The sequence below is a fragment of the Barbus barbus genome (genome assembly GCF_936440315.1).
Source record: "Barbus barbus genome assembly, chromosome: 19".
NCBI lineage: Eukaryota > Metazoa > Chordata > Actinopteri > Cypriniformes > Cyprinidae > Barbus > Barbus barbus.
Window position 1 is genome coordinate 19738243 of NC_136747.1, and position 15921 is coordinate 19754163.

At 37.4% G+C, this 15921-nt stretch overlaps 1 protein-coding gene across 1 annotated transcript; it reads right to left on the minus strand.

The window, feature by feature from the left end:
• Positions 1-5963: 5963 nt before the first annotated feature.
• On the minus strand, positions 5964-8293 carry LOC306885050 (homeobox protein XHOX-3-like; the record flags this gene model as incomplete). Its single annotated transcript, XM_079441363.1, has 3 exons — positions 5964-6500; positions 6848-7080; positions 7927-8293. 3 exons carry the CDS (start codon positions 8291-8293, stop codon positions 5964-5966), a joined length of 1137 nt encoding a protein of 378 aa, XP_079297489.1.
• Positions 8294-15921: the final 7628 nt, after the last annotated feature.

Genomic DNA, 15921 nt, shown 5'->3' on the forward strand with positions numbered 1-15921 from the left:
CAGTTTTAAAGCATCTTAATCATATTCCCTGTGTGAAGTGTATTTAGACAAAAAGCAGATTTCCTCGACACAGTAGTCACCAAGGTTGTTCTGTTCATTTGTGTGCATTTTCTTATAAAAATCAAGGTTGAAACATTGTTATTGCTTATGTAGCCATTTTACACAAATCTCAGTTTGTTTCAGTCTGTTACTTGGGTGTAGAGCCAAATGATAAACTAATAGTCAACACAAAAAGGTTATCCCTTCATTCTTAAGTGAGTGGAACATGTCAAAAATCCAAGGCTCATCATTAGTTAATATACAGTGTGAGATTTAGAGGCTAACCTGTATTACTGGCATAGTGGTATTGTAACCTTCTGGTAGATTAAACCTACAGTATAGTACTAAAGTAATGGGTATGATTCTCTAGGAATGCAAGTAGTAATAAATGTATACCTTAAATGCATTGTTAAGCATCTTACGTAGTAGAGTCTACATAATGCATAAATGTAAAATATTTGCATAATTATTTCAATTTGGATTCCATCCATTATCTAATGAGTTTGTTTTGGCATTTGATAATCATAAAATGTTTTCTGATCACTCAGGTATACCTCTAGATTCAGAAGTACATTCAGAAGAGCGTGTAAGCTGCTTGGATGGTAAAATGAACAGAGAACCAAAATTGTTAAGGTATGCTCATAATTTGTTTTTGTGGATTTTAATAACAACCTCCTAAGCAATGGAGGTCCATGTTGCACCCTAAGTGCAGTATGAGACTCTGGCTGCATCTCAGCTCTGAGCATTGACCAGGTTAAACACATTGCTTGGCCTCTGTCTCTCTCTCTCTCTCGCTGGTAAATGAAGAATGTGGGGGCATTGACTGGCCGCTCTTCTGATATGTGAATCCATCAGTATAGGCAATGAAGAGCTGGGCAGAGCTACTATTACCGCTGCAGCTACTGAAGAGGGCCACAGTAGATCTATATAGATCAAAACAGAAAGAGAGAGAGAAATAGAGAGAGAGAGAGACAGAGAGGAGAATAATTCTACCGGGGGTTTATAGCTAGAAATTATTTATGGCTCTCTGTGGTGAAATTGACCACAGATCCTTAAGTGTACGTTGATGGCCGTGAACAAAACAGTGCTCCAATACAGCACTGAATATATAATTTGACTGTGTACATGACACCAATATGATTTTACTCTAAACTAAAGATTCCCAAAACACATACAGCAGTGTAACAGTGTAGTCATTGGAATTTATAGTATCTTTCTGCAAATGAATACAAATTTCCATTTAGTGTTTAGCCTTAAAAATATTGCTCATTATTGACAGTTATTCTGAAAGTCTTGACAGATTTTGGTGGATATTATGTTTTATCTGGAGTCTTTTCTCCTTTGGTTCACTTTCATGGAGAATCTACAACATCATTTTTGTGTACATGCATGATTCTGGTTTTCATTTAAGGATGCTGTAAGATAAAGGTTTTCAAGTCTGATTCTGTAGTACCCAGGCAATGCACATTTTGGATATCTATGCCTGTCTGGCACATAGTTTAGGTCTTGGAGCCTCTAATAATATATAAAGCCACTGTTTTAAATGATTATTTTGGTGCTCAGTAGGGACTGGATCTGCATTTTGCAGGAAGGTAGATCTCCAGAGCAGGATTGAGCATGTGTTTAGGTGATTGTTAATTCTTGTGGTTAAAAAACCCCACCTCAGCAGCATGGTTTTCTCAGTAGATCAATGTATGCTTTAGAGAAAATCCAATTACAGTCCCTTGTTGAGCAAAAGCAAAATATTTTTCACTCATTTATTTTGATGTACAACAGCATGATTGATTTTGGAATATGATATGCACCTCTACTTTTATTAAGGCTTGCTGAGGAAATGCTTGGGATATTAAAGATAACCTAGTCCAAATTTTAATTAAATCTAATTTATTAGATGAAATTTTACAAATGTTTCTAACCGTGAACATACCATGACACTATTGTTTGAAATCGTGTTTCGATTAATATTCAGATGTTAATTTTTAACTTCTTGTGTTTCTATAGCAATGTTTTGCTTGAGTTCTCTGAAATGACTAATGATGTGACCTTATGTAGGTAATTGATTGCTTTGGTACCAATAGAACAGATTCAAATATAAAGACAAGTAGTTTCTTTAAAGGACTGAATAGACAGCTTTGTACTGAAAGCTTAAATTCAGTGATATTTCTAAAATAGGCTATATTTGGAAGTTGGATATATTTCACTTTCAATAGTAGTAAAGCAGAAGGTTTGGAAAACTATCAACCCATTTCTTACAGTGTGGTGTAGATTTGTTTGATATTCTTAGACACATTCAAATTATATTATTTTGAAAAGCATTAGCTCATATTAAAAATCTCATATTAGTGAAAAATAAGGTTAATTTTGGAAGATATTCTCAGCTATAAGATGTTGCTAAATTTGACTTAATGTGACTTAAAATATCAGAAAGAGAGATAGAATCTTAATATAATTTAAAATGAGTTTATTGATTTACCCCTGATCAAGACTGCTTTGGAGACAGAATGTTCCCTATTCACCTGCAATACATCAGAGGAGGAAGCCTAATTTGCTAAACAACGCTAGAAGTCTAAACTAGAAGCCTGTCCACAGGCCCAAGTTGACTGCTTTGGCAAACAGTGTAATAGACAATAGACTGTTCTGAAAGAAATGCTATAAATGAAGACATCCTCTACAATAACATACGCTAATAAGACAGCGGATCAGTTCTATACCAAATAAAACGGTACCCATCATGCTTGTTCTTTCTTGGATAAATTACAAAGGGCATTTTTTTGTTGGCCTGCTTGACGATACTCTGTTTCTTCAACTTGGATTCACTGACTCCGGTGCGCTGTAAATAACGCTGATAGACGCCAGAGGAATATGACTTTCACACACCCGATTGATTTAATGTGACCTCTACTTTCTTAATGCTATTGGATGCCCATTTAACCAGATGAAGGCTCAGATTGTCCCGTACACTTGCGCATTAATTCCCCATTCATCATCATTAGGCAGTGAGCGGTCCATTCACGCCTCGCTCTGCCTGCTGTAAATTAGAACGTAAACAGGCTTTTAAACAGTCGCCGCTTTGAGATGAGCTCAAACTGACAGATGCGCAGTACCGCCCCAGCCTGTGGAGTATTGTCGCTCCAGAATAAAGGAAACGAGATGTCAAATCTCATTCTCTCAATACAGTCATAGAGATCTTTACTACTGTTTTTGTTTCACTGTTGTGTGTAATGAGATCATGGTTACAAACATGTTTTTGGATTTCTAGATGATGGACATGCAACCTAAATGTGCATAGGATACATCAAAGAACAGATCAGTCAGATGGCTGTAATGTTATTATGCTCCTAGGCACTGAAATTAACTACATGAACTGACATGGATTTATTTTTAACACACGTGTTCATTGGTGCAGGTAAGCTGGCTTTGGGTAAGCGCATAAAATGTCACATTTTAGGTATCGAACAATCGTAAATATATTAGACGGTGGTGAACAGCCCCATATGGTTTTTAGATTTTTCTTTCTTTTATTTTTAATAGTCAATTTAGTAGTTGGCCATTTCTTATATGGCTACCTTCGCCGTAGGTAATTTAATGTAACAACCAGACATAAATCCGACTTTGAGTTAACTGCTCCGGTTTAAATGGCATATTATTCCAAACATATGCATTTTAATCAACTTGGTCACACTTACAAGAACTGCTTCTAATAAGGCCATCAATCACATGCGCAACCAGGACCTTCTGGCGTGGGCTCGTGTGTGTGGGAGGAGGTGAATTATTTGGTCAGCGATCACTAGCAATTGTTGACATTTTGTTTGTAAAATAGAAGATGAAAAGAGCAATTAAAAAATCAAAACACCGCGTTTCAATAAAAAAAAATCTCTTAATAAATATAGGCCTTTAAAACGGACTGAACATGATATAGCACGTGCACGATTAATGGGGGGAAACAAACAGTATGATTATTTTTTTATTATTTCTTTTTTTATTTTCCAGCAAAAAGGCTAGCTTTAATTGCCATAAATTGTAATAATTTTTAGGTTGTCTACTTGTTTTTTGTTGTGTAATTCTGCTCGTTGGAAAGTGGGAGTCAGTTTTGATCTCATTTTAATATTCTAGTTTGTGCTTTGGCGGTTCGAAATGTGATGGCTATAGACGCAATATCCAGCCTTCTCTATTATGTCCAGAAAGCTTCAATTTGCCGCTCCAGGTGCCACAATTAAGTGGACAACCCAGCTAATTAACGTGAGTTGACTGGTGAAGTGGAGGCATCATCGATCTTTTTGCATTCCAATATCTCCACGAGACATTTCATTCCAATCTTTCTATTAAGCGCGCCGGAATATGGCTTCTGCTGGGTGCCCGGGGAATACTTAACAGCTCGTTCAGATAAAGAGGTCCAGTTATGTCCAAGTTATTAGATCATTTCAGTGTTTCAGAAGAAAATAATAGAGGCCATATAAGAGATAAAGGTGACAACGCACTGTAAATTTAAAGCAATACATGGTGTCACGTTGAAGATTGCTGCTGCTGTACTTTTATCGTCGAAGCCTACGTGTCGGCTTTTATTAATTTTCGTTCTCAGATTCTTCACATCAGACTGATTTGTCGCTTGTTTGTCTTCCAGAATTCCTAGAAAGATACATGTATAGAATGGATAGTGAATAGATTAAATTAATCTACACATCGTTGAGAAAATTGCTTACAATGTTTCATGACTACGTAAAATCTTTTTAGTTAGGCTATATACCCTTTTTGTTTCAAGAATAAACAAAAGTCACTCTCTTTTCGTTTGAAATAGTTTATTATTAAATTGAATTTAATCAGAACACTACTGACCCATTTTCGCGCATTTTCCAAAACCTGAAATCAACCTATATAACTGAGCAGAGTAATACGTAAACTGTACATTAAAAAAAAAAAACTTGATGCAGGAGTTGAACTCAAAATACATAAATGTAAAAACATTGCGGTCGATAAATCAATAAATAGTCCCACGTCTGATGATGTCCATAAATATTAGCGTCATTTTTGCTTCATTTATCATTTTACTTGTGTGTGTGTTTATTTGTATTGTGTCTCAGTGTGAAAGTGAAGCCAACAGCAAGGCCGGGAAGAGACGGTACGGGATGGGGGTATTCAGCTGATGGTATGCGGGTAAGACAGACATCTCTGGCTTGCCCCAATTTGCCGCATGTGATTGTCCAATGGATCTCTAGCGCATGTTCTCCCGTCAAGCCAGCAAGCCTCGCATGGAGCTTCTTAATCCGCTCCCCTGGCGCCTTGTTACCGGTTTGGCAGACAAGTCTCTGAGCTTGCAGCATTATCATTAATTCAACATTCAAAATTTCTCCCTTCCGAATACATCACTCCTTAATTTCCCTCGCATCTGCACATTTCGGTGTGCTACCGGGACCGGGTGTTCGTGGAGGAGGAATAATGAGCCAACCGTGCTTGGTTAACAAATCCCCTTGTTAAAAAGCTAGATGAAAAACATCGTTTTAATGTGAAAGAAACTGCATGTGGGTCAATTTGCATGGGTATGAAAGAGTATAAATTATGATAGATTTTTGCGCTATCCTCCTGTCATTTTTTACAAATAGATTTCCCTGTCTCTTGGCACATTTTGTTTATAGAGTGTAGTCTATTAAAATGTATTTGAGTTAATATGATATCTCTGTTATCAATATGTAATTTTTGCAAATATTATTTAAAAGTCCGTGGCCTGACAGTGTATAAGTAGACTCCGTCTGCACAACATATAGCTTCTTAACTGGAAAACATCCACAGTTTCGAAACTTAACTAAAGCAGATTGCTGTTGTGTGCAAGCTGCTTTGAGTAGTTCATGCGATGACTTGTTAAATACTGCCAAAGTGCCCAAAGCTGATCCGGATAGTACCCGAAGAAACTGTAGCCTCCTGCTGTCGTCTTATCTGGTTAGTGGCACTTCCTCCCTCTGGTCCAAAGACACTGAAGATGATTTGCTGATGACTGCTGGCGAGAACGTGAGGAAGGCCTCAGTCCTGGTCGTGGGCGAACACGAGAAGTCTACGTTGTTGGACCTATGTGGGAGCCCGTTTGACTGAGTGGCAGCGTGACAGGCAAGGCAAGAGCATGGGCTTCCACCAGGACCAAGCCCATGACCCGGACTGGGGTACAGTGATGGGTGTCTGAAGGCGCACAGCAGCTCAGGACGCGGGTATGGATGCGATAGCACCCGAAAACTGTCCAGCGAGCGCAGAGGATTGGAGAATGGACCCCCGGTGGCAGAGGCTGAACCTGCAGTCACACCGCTGAGTGGAGAGTAGTATGGTAGAGGAAGGTGAGATTGAAACGGATAGGGCAGGCTGCCGGTAGCTGCAGCATGGCTCATCATATAGGTGTAAAAGGCGGGGTCGGCAGGATGCGGCCAAGTCATAGCCAACCGCTGTCTCTTGTCCTTCATGCGACGGTTCTGAAACCAAACCTGTAACCAAAAGTAGCAAAGTAGGCATAAGGTAATATAGTAATGGCTGAGGCCTAGTGCATGTAGGCATTAGCCAATTTCGATGGGCAATAAACCAAGAGAAATGGTCCCATAATTAAACAATAAGAGGTCAGACATCTTTTATAGAATTGTGTTTTATTGTAACCTTTTAAAATTCTCATCGTTTGATGAGTCTGCTCGTATTGATTGATGGAGCAATCTTTGCGGGGTTATTTTTATACGCATAGCTCGATGGTAATCTATCAGGACATATTTATAAAAAAAAAAAAAAAGAAAAGAAAAGAAAATCTTACAATAAACGTAAAATCGGAAGCGTAGTGCATTACCTTTATTGTTGTTTCCGGTAAATTTAAGGCAGCTGCCAACTCGCACCTACGTGGCCTGGACACATAATTTTCCCGGTAAAACTCTTTCTCCAGTCGTGCAATCTGCTCCCTCGTGAATGCTGTTCGGTACCTTCGCATCTGGTCAGAACCATAGTTGAGAGCACCGGGGCCTGAGCCAATGTTATTGTCCACACCGACTTCTTTACCGTGGTTCGGCGAGCCCATTGCCAGTCCTTACAGGATAAAAACAAAAAAACATTAGTGACATAACATTTTAGGACATACATTGCAAGGCCACTAGTTACCGATTTATTATTATAGCGTTCATACTGTATTGCTCGCGAATTAATTTCGATATATATTTTTTTAATATTACTGAGATTTCGAACAAATAGCCCAAAAAATAGCTAGCGTAAAAAAAATTAATAACAAGCTCAGAGATAGAGACTGCATGTTTTATTAGCTCTTATCCATCAGTGTCCAGTGGAGAAAACAATACATGAATAATTCTTTAATAATACATTTAATTGAACTAATGCGCACGTCCGATGAAAATTATTTGAATAATTCCTTTGTTGATTTATGCATTCTTAAGAATAGCTGTATACTTCATTTATTTGTCTTTACTCAAAATAGTACGTTTAGCTCTAAATAGGAAAACAAAAAGGCATGAACAGACTCCCTAAGCATTTAAAAGTAGCTACTACATTATGTTAGAGCTAAATTCAAACGTATTTACAATGGACATTCTTAAACATTGTTTTTGTAAAAAGCCAACAATATCACACACACATACACAGACACACAAAGTTATTGAGATTTTGAAGACTTGACTACTTGTTAAAGCCTGGACGACACCCCAGATACACGGTGGCCTTGTAATTGACTCGTTAATTCAAAAAGCTTGCAATAACGTAACAGGAGCTGGCAATCGAGCGTTCTCACAAGCAGTGGGCTACACGGCAGATCGATTAAACGTGGTCGCTTGTTTTCTCAATAATTTCACTCAATTTAAAAACAGGAGAAAATAAGAGTAAATAAATACAAATAAACAATAATATATGAGCCGCAGTTTTTACCTTGTCCACTCGGGTAATCCATGCTCTCTGGGGTACAACTGACATCTATTTCCTCATAGAAGTCTGATTCCGCATCTGAGCTGCTGGCATCTTTGTTAGGGATGTCTGACAGGTCTCTGTCCGGCGCGGAGGGCTTGCTAGCAAGTGGCACATCTCCGTATTTTGCGTTACGTTGTCCCATTGTCACGTCATCCATTAGGTTTTGCGAATAAGGCACGGGGCTTAGTCTGTTCTGGTTAAGCTGTTTGTCCGGTAGCTTGCGCATGGGATCTCCAGTAGCCTCTGTCGAATTAGAGACAGTTTTGGCAGACAGTGTGCCAACCTGACCACCCTCGGCGCGTACCAGCATGTCCTTAGCGCTGTCCATAACCGTTAGACGAGAGCAGAGTGCCAGATCTCCCGGAGCTTGGTTAGACAGTTTGGAGCAGCAAACGCAGACAAGAAGCTGTGCGATGCGAGCGCTCGAGAGTGCTGCACGAACTCTGGGAGGGATCACCATTGCCCTCTCTCTCCTCACGCGCTGTCATTCTTAATAGGGCAGTCGTCATAATAGAAGGCTCAGTGACGCCACACGTCGATTTAGAGTGAATAAACAGAGCGGGAGAGTCTAGCAGAGACCAGAGGTGAATTCAACACAAAACATCACCAACGGCACATCACCAGCTGCATGTAAGATGCACCAGCTTTGACGTTTTACACATTTAAGTTACAAGATAAATACACTTTTTGGTTGAGTCATACAAAGTGTTTGACTATTCACGTATTTTCCTCTTAGAATCTTTTTTTTTTTTCTCTGCTTGTTTACTTATTTTAACTGATGTTGATTTACTTATTTTAACTGATGTACTCACAGTAGACCCAATAATAACCAGAATGTCAGTATCATTTTTGCTTCACTGAACTCAGAGAAGTTGGTAATATTCTCACATAAGAGAAGAAAAATGGTTAAGGGCTTTTTTGATGGCTGAAAAAAAAACTAATATCCATTAACGAGGAAGTCAAGGTTTGAATAATGTGATAGAACGCAGATCAAACCCTATCTATTATCTCCCTGTCTTGAGCGCACTTGGATAAGGAGGAGTCATAATGGCAGGCTTTCAGAATATATTAGCACATGTTCTTCGCCGATCAACACAGTCAGTGCGCGTTAGAAAACGTCAGACTGAATAGGAATATTCCAAAGATGAGGAGGGCTGTCTCTCCGCCAGCGGCGTAATTTGAAGTGTACAAGTTCCATCCTTTCTTCTTTCAGCACACCATCTCAGTCACGCTCTCTTCCCTCCACTCTTTCTCCCGCCCTAACTCGATCTTCCAAAGTGGTGTCAAGTAAGTGCAAAAAGGTCAGGTCCCCGTGACCAAGAGTAAGAATAAGAGGCTATTTGACATTTAATTAGATTTGTTTGAGCCGCGCTAACAATGCATATACCCTCACCGCCTACTGGCGGGAGACGGCTGTCCAGTTTCATTTTCTGGAATATGTTTCAATTTGAACTTTCCAGGATTCAAATGATTATTCTAGTCACAATTATTAGAGTACGTTAATTTCACAATAGTAGCATTTGTTTAATTCATGCCGAAATCGAATGAACCACAATAAAAGTAATAAAATAATGATGGAACAGATAAAATGTTGATCTTCAAATCCTGCCCATCATTACAAAATGCAAAAATATTGTTTTTGTCTTATAGAATCCAATTTTACGTTGCTTTTAGCCTATGCATTTACGATATTCTTCATAAATGCATAAGTGTTTTAAGGGTTTTCTTTATAAAATGTATATTTGACATTATTTATTAAATCTCATTGTCTCGTTTTATTTATTTTTTTAGACATGTTTACATTTAGTTTTATGTTCATGTCTTATGGGCAGACTGAAATGGACAAAGTTCAAAATTCTGTTCTGTGTCTTGGTCATTGACAAAACCAACACTTTAATGGTGGTAAGGCTTATGAGTTTCGGGCTCCAGGAGACGAGTCTGTTGGGTATATTATAACATATGCAAAGATAACCTAGCGCACTGCTTGCTTTTAGGGAGGAGGCCACTCCCTCCTCCGCTTTGATGTCGGAGTTCAGGCAGTAAAAATTCACAACAAGCTGTGATGAAGTTCAATAGCTTTAAAGAATATAGCCAGGGGAGGTTTTAACTTGATATTACTTCTCAACCCAAATAGCTTTCATCGTTTTTGGTGGCGTAATATAGCCCGCTACAACTGCGTGGCTTTTACTTATAACCGCACTTAACAACACCGATGATGCACCACAGAGGCAGCAATAGGATCATAACCTACTGGGATGTAATTAGTTCGACTTCTTTATCTTAATTGCACGCTAACCACCCTCTCTCTTAAAAAACAAGAGACGTTTTCCGAAAATAAGGCCAAATGTTTTCATTAAAATACAATATTTAATGTTAATTAGGCTACATTCTTTAAAATAGTTATGGTAATTAAAATGCTCATGTATTTCTTTCTACAGAGAGCAAGTAGCCAGGTTAAGAGTTAATTAGTAGAGTTTTTATTTTTATTATTTATTTATTTTTTAATGTAATTTTATTTCTTTTTCTCGTTTAAAAGGCTTTGTTGAAAACGGTGATTATTATCTTATAGGCCTATTCCTACATCACTACTATCTTCTCGTTTCTCATTAGTCTTCGTCCATGTTCTCCCCTTCTCGTTTAGCGTATGGGAAATCCGGGGACGTTTTACAAGCGCTTCTACACATAACCGCCTCGAGTGGATGGGACAAGCATGTTGGAGAGTGACGTCAGACGCTCTATTTGCGTGGCCGCTGTGACACAATCATCAAAGCTGTCCTCGTGCGCCCTCGTCTGTTGGAAAAAATAAGAGCCCCCTCTCTCTCTCTCTCTCTCTCTCTCTCTCTCTCTCGCTCTCTCTGTCTCTCGCTCTCTCTCTCTCTCTCTCGCTTTCTCTCAATAGTCAATTTTGGTGTTCCTTATGACAAGGTGAAACCGTACATTTGTCTTCGAAAAACATTTGAGGCATAGCTACCTATAACGAAAACATGTAAGATAGCATACAATAATACATTTGAAGTAAACTGATGGTGCAAATAAAAAGTAATGTTAACAAATAAAATATGAGTAGTGCACAAAATGTAAAATAAAATGAGAAAGAGTGCCGAATAAACTGAAGCAGTTTTCCTGTAGCGCAATTTAGTTATAGCACTAGCAACCCTTGTCCTGGTTACAAAAATGCGTAAAATTTAAAGAATAAAGTTGAATTAAGGAGACAGATTAGTTTTATATTATGGCAGGCAGACATACAATATTTCACAGCAGTGCTTGTGTCAAGGTTGTCAGAGGTGCAGTGTATCTTTTTAAACATTCACAGGATGCCCCTGTGTTTTGTAGATTTTGTCAGAAAATGAAGTTGTCTTCTGTATTGATCACAGTGTGGGCACAACCTTTCCGCTTGTGGCAGCCATGTTTCCATGTCCTTTTCTAGCGAGGCTGTTTTTGAGGCTTTACTTTGTAAAGGTGACTTTCTTTTTTTTCAATGACCAGATAGTATTTTACTTTGTTGTTAATACTTCGGTATACTTTGTATTTCGACAAGAAGTGCAGTCCAATCTTTAAGGTAATACAGTGAGGAATAAAAGGTATAGATTTCAAAACAAACCTAACTGCGTATAATTGTTCATAAAGCAATTTTATTTTATTCTACTAAATAAACATATGTTTGTGAACCCTCATTCACATTCCTTGTGTCTTATTTTGTGTACATTCCTACACCGCCAATAAACCTTTTTGTGGGCGATCCTTTCAGGCGTCCTTGAACTTTAAACAATCATATAGGCTATTTGCCATTCTCTCCTGGAAAACGCAGGCACATTTACTGCATCCTGTACATTTTTGTACAGTCAAGTCTTTAAATTAAACGGACAAATTCGCTATACCGTTGAGTTTGTGGGCTAGACCTCCTTGAATATAATCATTTAATCTCCCACGCTGTATGTTGCTCATTCCACAAAAATCTGATAATATTCTGGCATTTTACTAGGGTTATTCTCCTCAGTTATCTATTAATTAATCTTTAATTACGACTGGCTTCCTTGTCTGACACTTTTTTTTCTCGAACGACAGAAATTTCAACACAAAGTTTGCTCTATGAGAAACAGTAGGCCTTGTCTTAGCAAGTTTGTGTATGTTTACCATTTTCTTTTGTAGTGTATTCCCAATTCTACATAATGTTTCCCCCACGAACTTAGCAGTATCCATGTTGTCATTTGCATTCGCTTTCAGTGTGAAACAGATGTACTATCACCTGTAGGTATTTAATCAGTAAGTCATTTAGTGGAGCAGACAAGCATCACATTTAAACTGTTATCAGAAAAATATTGAAGAGATCAATTATTTCACTTCCAGCGTCATGACTTGAACATGCTTTTGTAAGTGTTTCCTCTTTGGTTAACAGGGTTGATTAAGGTGATATTTCCTTTGTAGGATCACGTAACTAAACCTGACTTCTAGTTTATTGTGGTTTCTTATTGACAAATGTTTTTCCTTGTCAGGTTTAGTGGGAATACTCATAAGATGTTGCGGTTTCCGTAATTCGGGAGTGAGGCAGATCAGAGGGGAATTTTAGGCCTAGTCGCGCGTCGACTGCACCAGATCCGCCCATAGTGCTTACCAAACTTCCGCTAGAGGTTTAACAGCTGTGCCCAACTTGAACTTGACCATGGCGAGCACAGAATGTCGTCGCCACCTCCACATTTTGAAAGTTGCAGAGGGCGATTTTTCTTTGAATATGTGGCCAGTTTTAGCAGAATGTGTAGTAATTTAAGCAGAACTATTGCACAAAAGGTACATTGTGTCAAAAGAACACCTTCTACCACACGTCTGCAGTGATCCAGTGCCAACTAAAGGATGCTTATCTTAGTAGAAGAGTCGAATGTCAAAACGCGAACTTTTAGTTTCCATTTATATCCAGTCTTAATTTTTTTTTTTTGTAGCGCCTAATGTTATGAGCTTTGTATTTAATAAATGCTTTGTATTTGTCTTTAACTCAAGTGCTAGCTAATTTTTGTGTTTTATGAATGTATTTTTCATAAATAGACGAATCAATTGAGTTTCACAGAAGTGTCTGTTTAAAATGATGATCAAGGCCTTCTTTGAATTCGGGCTTCTTTACAGACAACGGTTAACGACGAATCGTTAACCGCTTTCAAACTGTGAAATTTCGTTTTTTTCATATAATTTCACTAGGATTTAGTCATTAAGGATTAATCTTTAAACATCGCCATGATTTTCTGCATGCAAATGCACAGACTCTCAATTTACAGTGTCACTGAAGGCGATTTAAATTACACAGTGTAAATTATATATATATATATATGCGCGAATTTTAAATTTGTAGTGTTCTTTTTACTCATAAATTAGATAAAATATTGAATTTGCTCTGAGTGACTTGTGTGTGTATCATTAGGCTAGTTGATTAATTCGTTTTAGGCATTCGTTAAATCTACGATTATTTGCATGGGCAGCAAAGCAACTGAGATACAAAACTAAAGGCAGCATCGTTATATATTCTAATCGAGAAAATATTTTTATATCTCATGTCAATGAACCATTATTTAACATTATTTTTTGTTGTTTTAACTAAATACTTATTAATTAATATACTGAAAAAGAAATGTTAAACTACGGATCATGTTTGGTGCCCATTTCGCCTTATATGAAATGCACTTTCCAACTTGCCCTATTCTTCACTATCGCTAAATTGTTTGCGGTTATGCATTATTTTATATTATTTATTATTTAAAAATACTATTTTGGAAATTCATGTTAAAAAATTATATTAAAATATTTTGGTTTTGCAGTGCACATGTTCTATTCGGTGTTGTTGTTGAAAACACGTTGTTGGTTAAACAAGAAATATCACAAAACATGGGAGTAGGCTAATTATTGATAATACATAAGAGATGTGTTATTACTCCTACTCTTCTTTCAGTGTCTATACTTAGAATCACACATGTATCCCACATTATTGTTATCCAACATACACAGCCTTGCTACCCATAGATCACAACACTATTGCGCTATGCTCTCCCCACAGTATTAAGCTAATTTTCTAAAAATTCTTGTTAAACCCTAATTTCAGTTCACTACAGCGTGAAATCTTAGTACGATGTTATTTAAAAAAAATGTAACCCGTGCTGTGTGTTTCTCTAGACAAAATGCTCAATTTTAATTAGCCAATTTATTTTCTAATTCTATATTTGATAGTGAATGTGTATTTTGCAGGCTCTTGTGGTGTTGTTGTGGTTCAAACATCGTCCGATAAAGAAAATAGATGTGCTCACTTTTAATTTTGTCATCATTGCATTGTCATTACATTTAGGCTATTCATGCTAATTCATTACTTTTAGTAATTTAGATGTGTGGAATAATCAGAAAGTAAAATTACATAAAATATTTATTTAAATGATGGGATTTAATAAATAATTTGATTGCCCACCTTAGTAGTCTCTTGTGTATATTTCTTATTGTGTATCGTCTTCGAAAAACTCGTTATTGTGTGTCCGAGCTATCCAGACAAGAAAGACTTTTCTTTCTTTCTTTCTTTCTTTCTTTCTTTCTTTCTTTCTTTCTTTCTTTCTTTCTTTCTTTCTTTTTTTCTTTCTTTCTTTCTTTCTTTCTTTCGTAAACAAAACTACTCATGGAAGCGTTCTACTTTGAATTCAGTGTGTTGAAATATGAATCCGCATTATTTAAATAGGCCTATGTATAATTACATTTATCATAAGCACACTTTGGACTGCAACTTCACAGTGTTATTGTTCGAAATTTCTGCATTAAAAAAAAATCACAATTTTCCTGCAACATCAGAAGCAAATAGAGAGTGTGTTGATTTTTATTCCTGCATTGGAGCAGTCAGAAAACACGGCGCCCATACAATACAATAATGTTTAGTTTGACACTTTTCAACGTTCACCTAAATACAAATAAATAAATAAATACAAATAAAATAAAACAGCTGCATTCTAACCCACATCTAACTGGTTAAAATACAAGATCGAATGTAAAGGGTGTTACATTGTATAATATTCTTAACAGATTCGCTAACAGTTGTAATATAAAGTGGCTGACCAGTAAAAGCAAAAGGCTTCTGTGACGTAGGCTATCTCATCCACCAAAGATTTCTCACCATTCGACTCTTCTCCTTTGTAAGCTTTTAGGCTGGCCATCAAAGCCTGAATAGGCCAACAGGCATAGTGTTGCGACCAGACGGCAACTTTCAACTTGACCTTGGCCTGCAGACGCGTCAGCCCCGCACGTAAAATGCATAGACGAATTCAGGGGGTGTTCTCTGTCTCCGCATCTTGTAAACAAAACGGAAGCCGCCGCAGCAGGACTTCATGCCACGTTCAAAAATTGGACCTTTTTCTTTAACTGCCATCACTTGCAGCCAATTTTCTAAGTATCGTGAAAATAACCTGTAGATTTCGTTGTTAACCATTAAAGGGCACACCTGGCTTGCTTTAGCACACTTGTATTACATCATGAGACATGCAGCGCTTTCAATTTTGTTGAATGAAATCCAGCATAATGTTTGAGGATGTATAGAAATTAGTCAAACATTTAAGTAACTTTTTCTTTTTAATTTTTATTTTGTCGGTTATGTAATTGCTAATCCATTTTTAAGCAGTTAACACGAGGCACAATAATCATAAAAAAAAAAAAAAACATTTTCAATGTGTGAAGCCTTAATCTTTAAGTTGATTGAAGGGCCACCAAGGACTGCACAATGGCAGCAACTCACAAATGGGTCTCAAACGTACTTGGATGTTTGCAAAAATGATCTGGAATGATCTTATTCGCTTATAACTACGCCATATTCTTTCAGTGTTTACTCCAGCGCCCAGGGCTATTTTAAATAACAAAACACTAATGCAATATTTGTTTTAGGCATTTAGTAAGGTGGATACAGAGATTAAATCTCACGAAGGACCACGGCATTCTTATTTTTTTTGT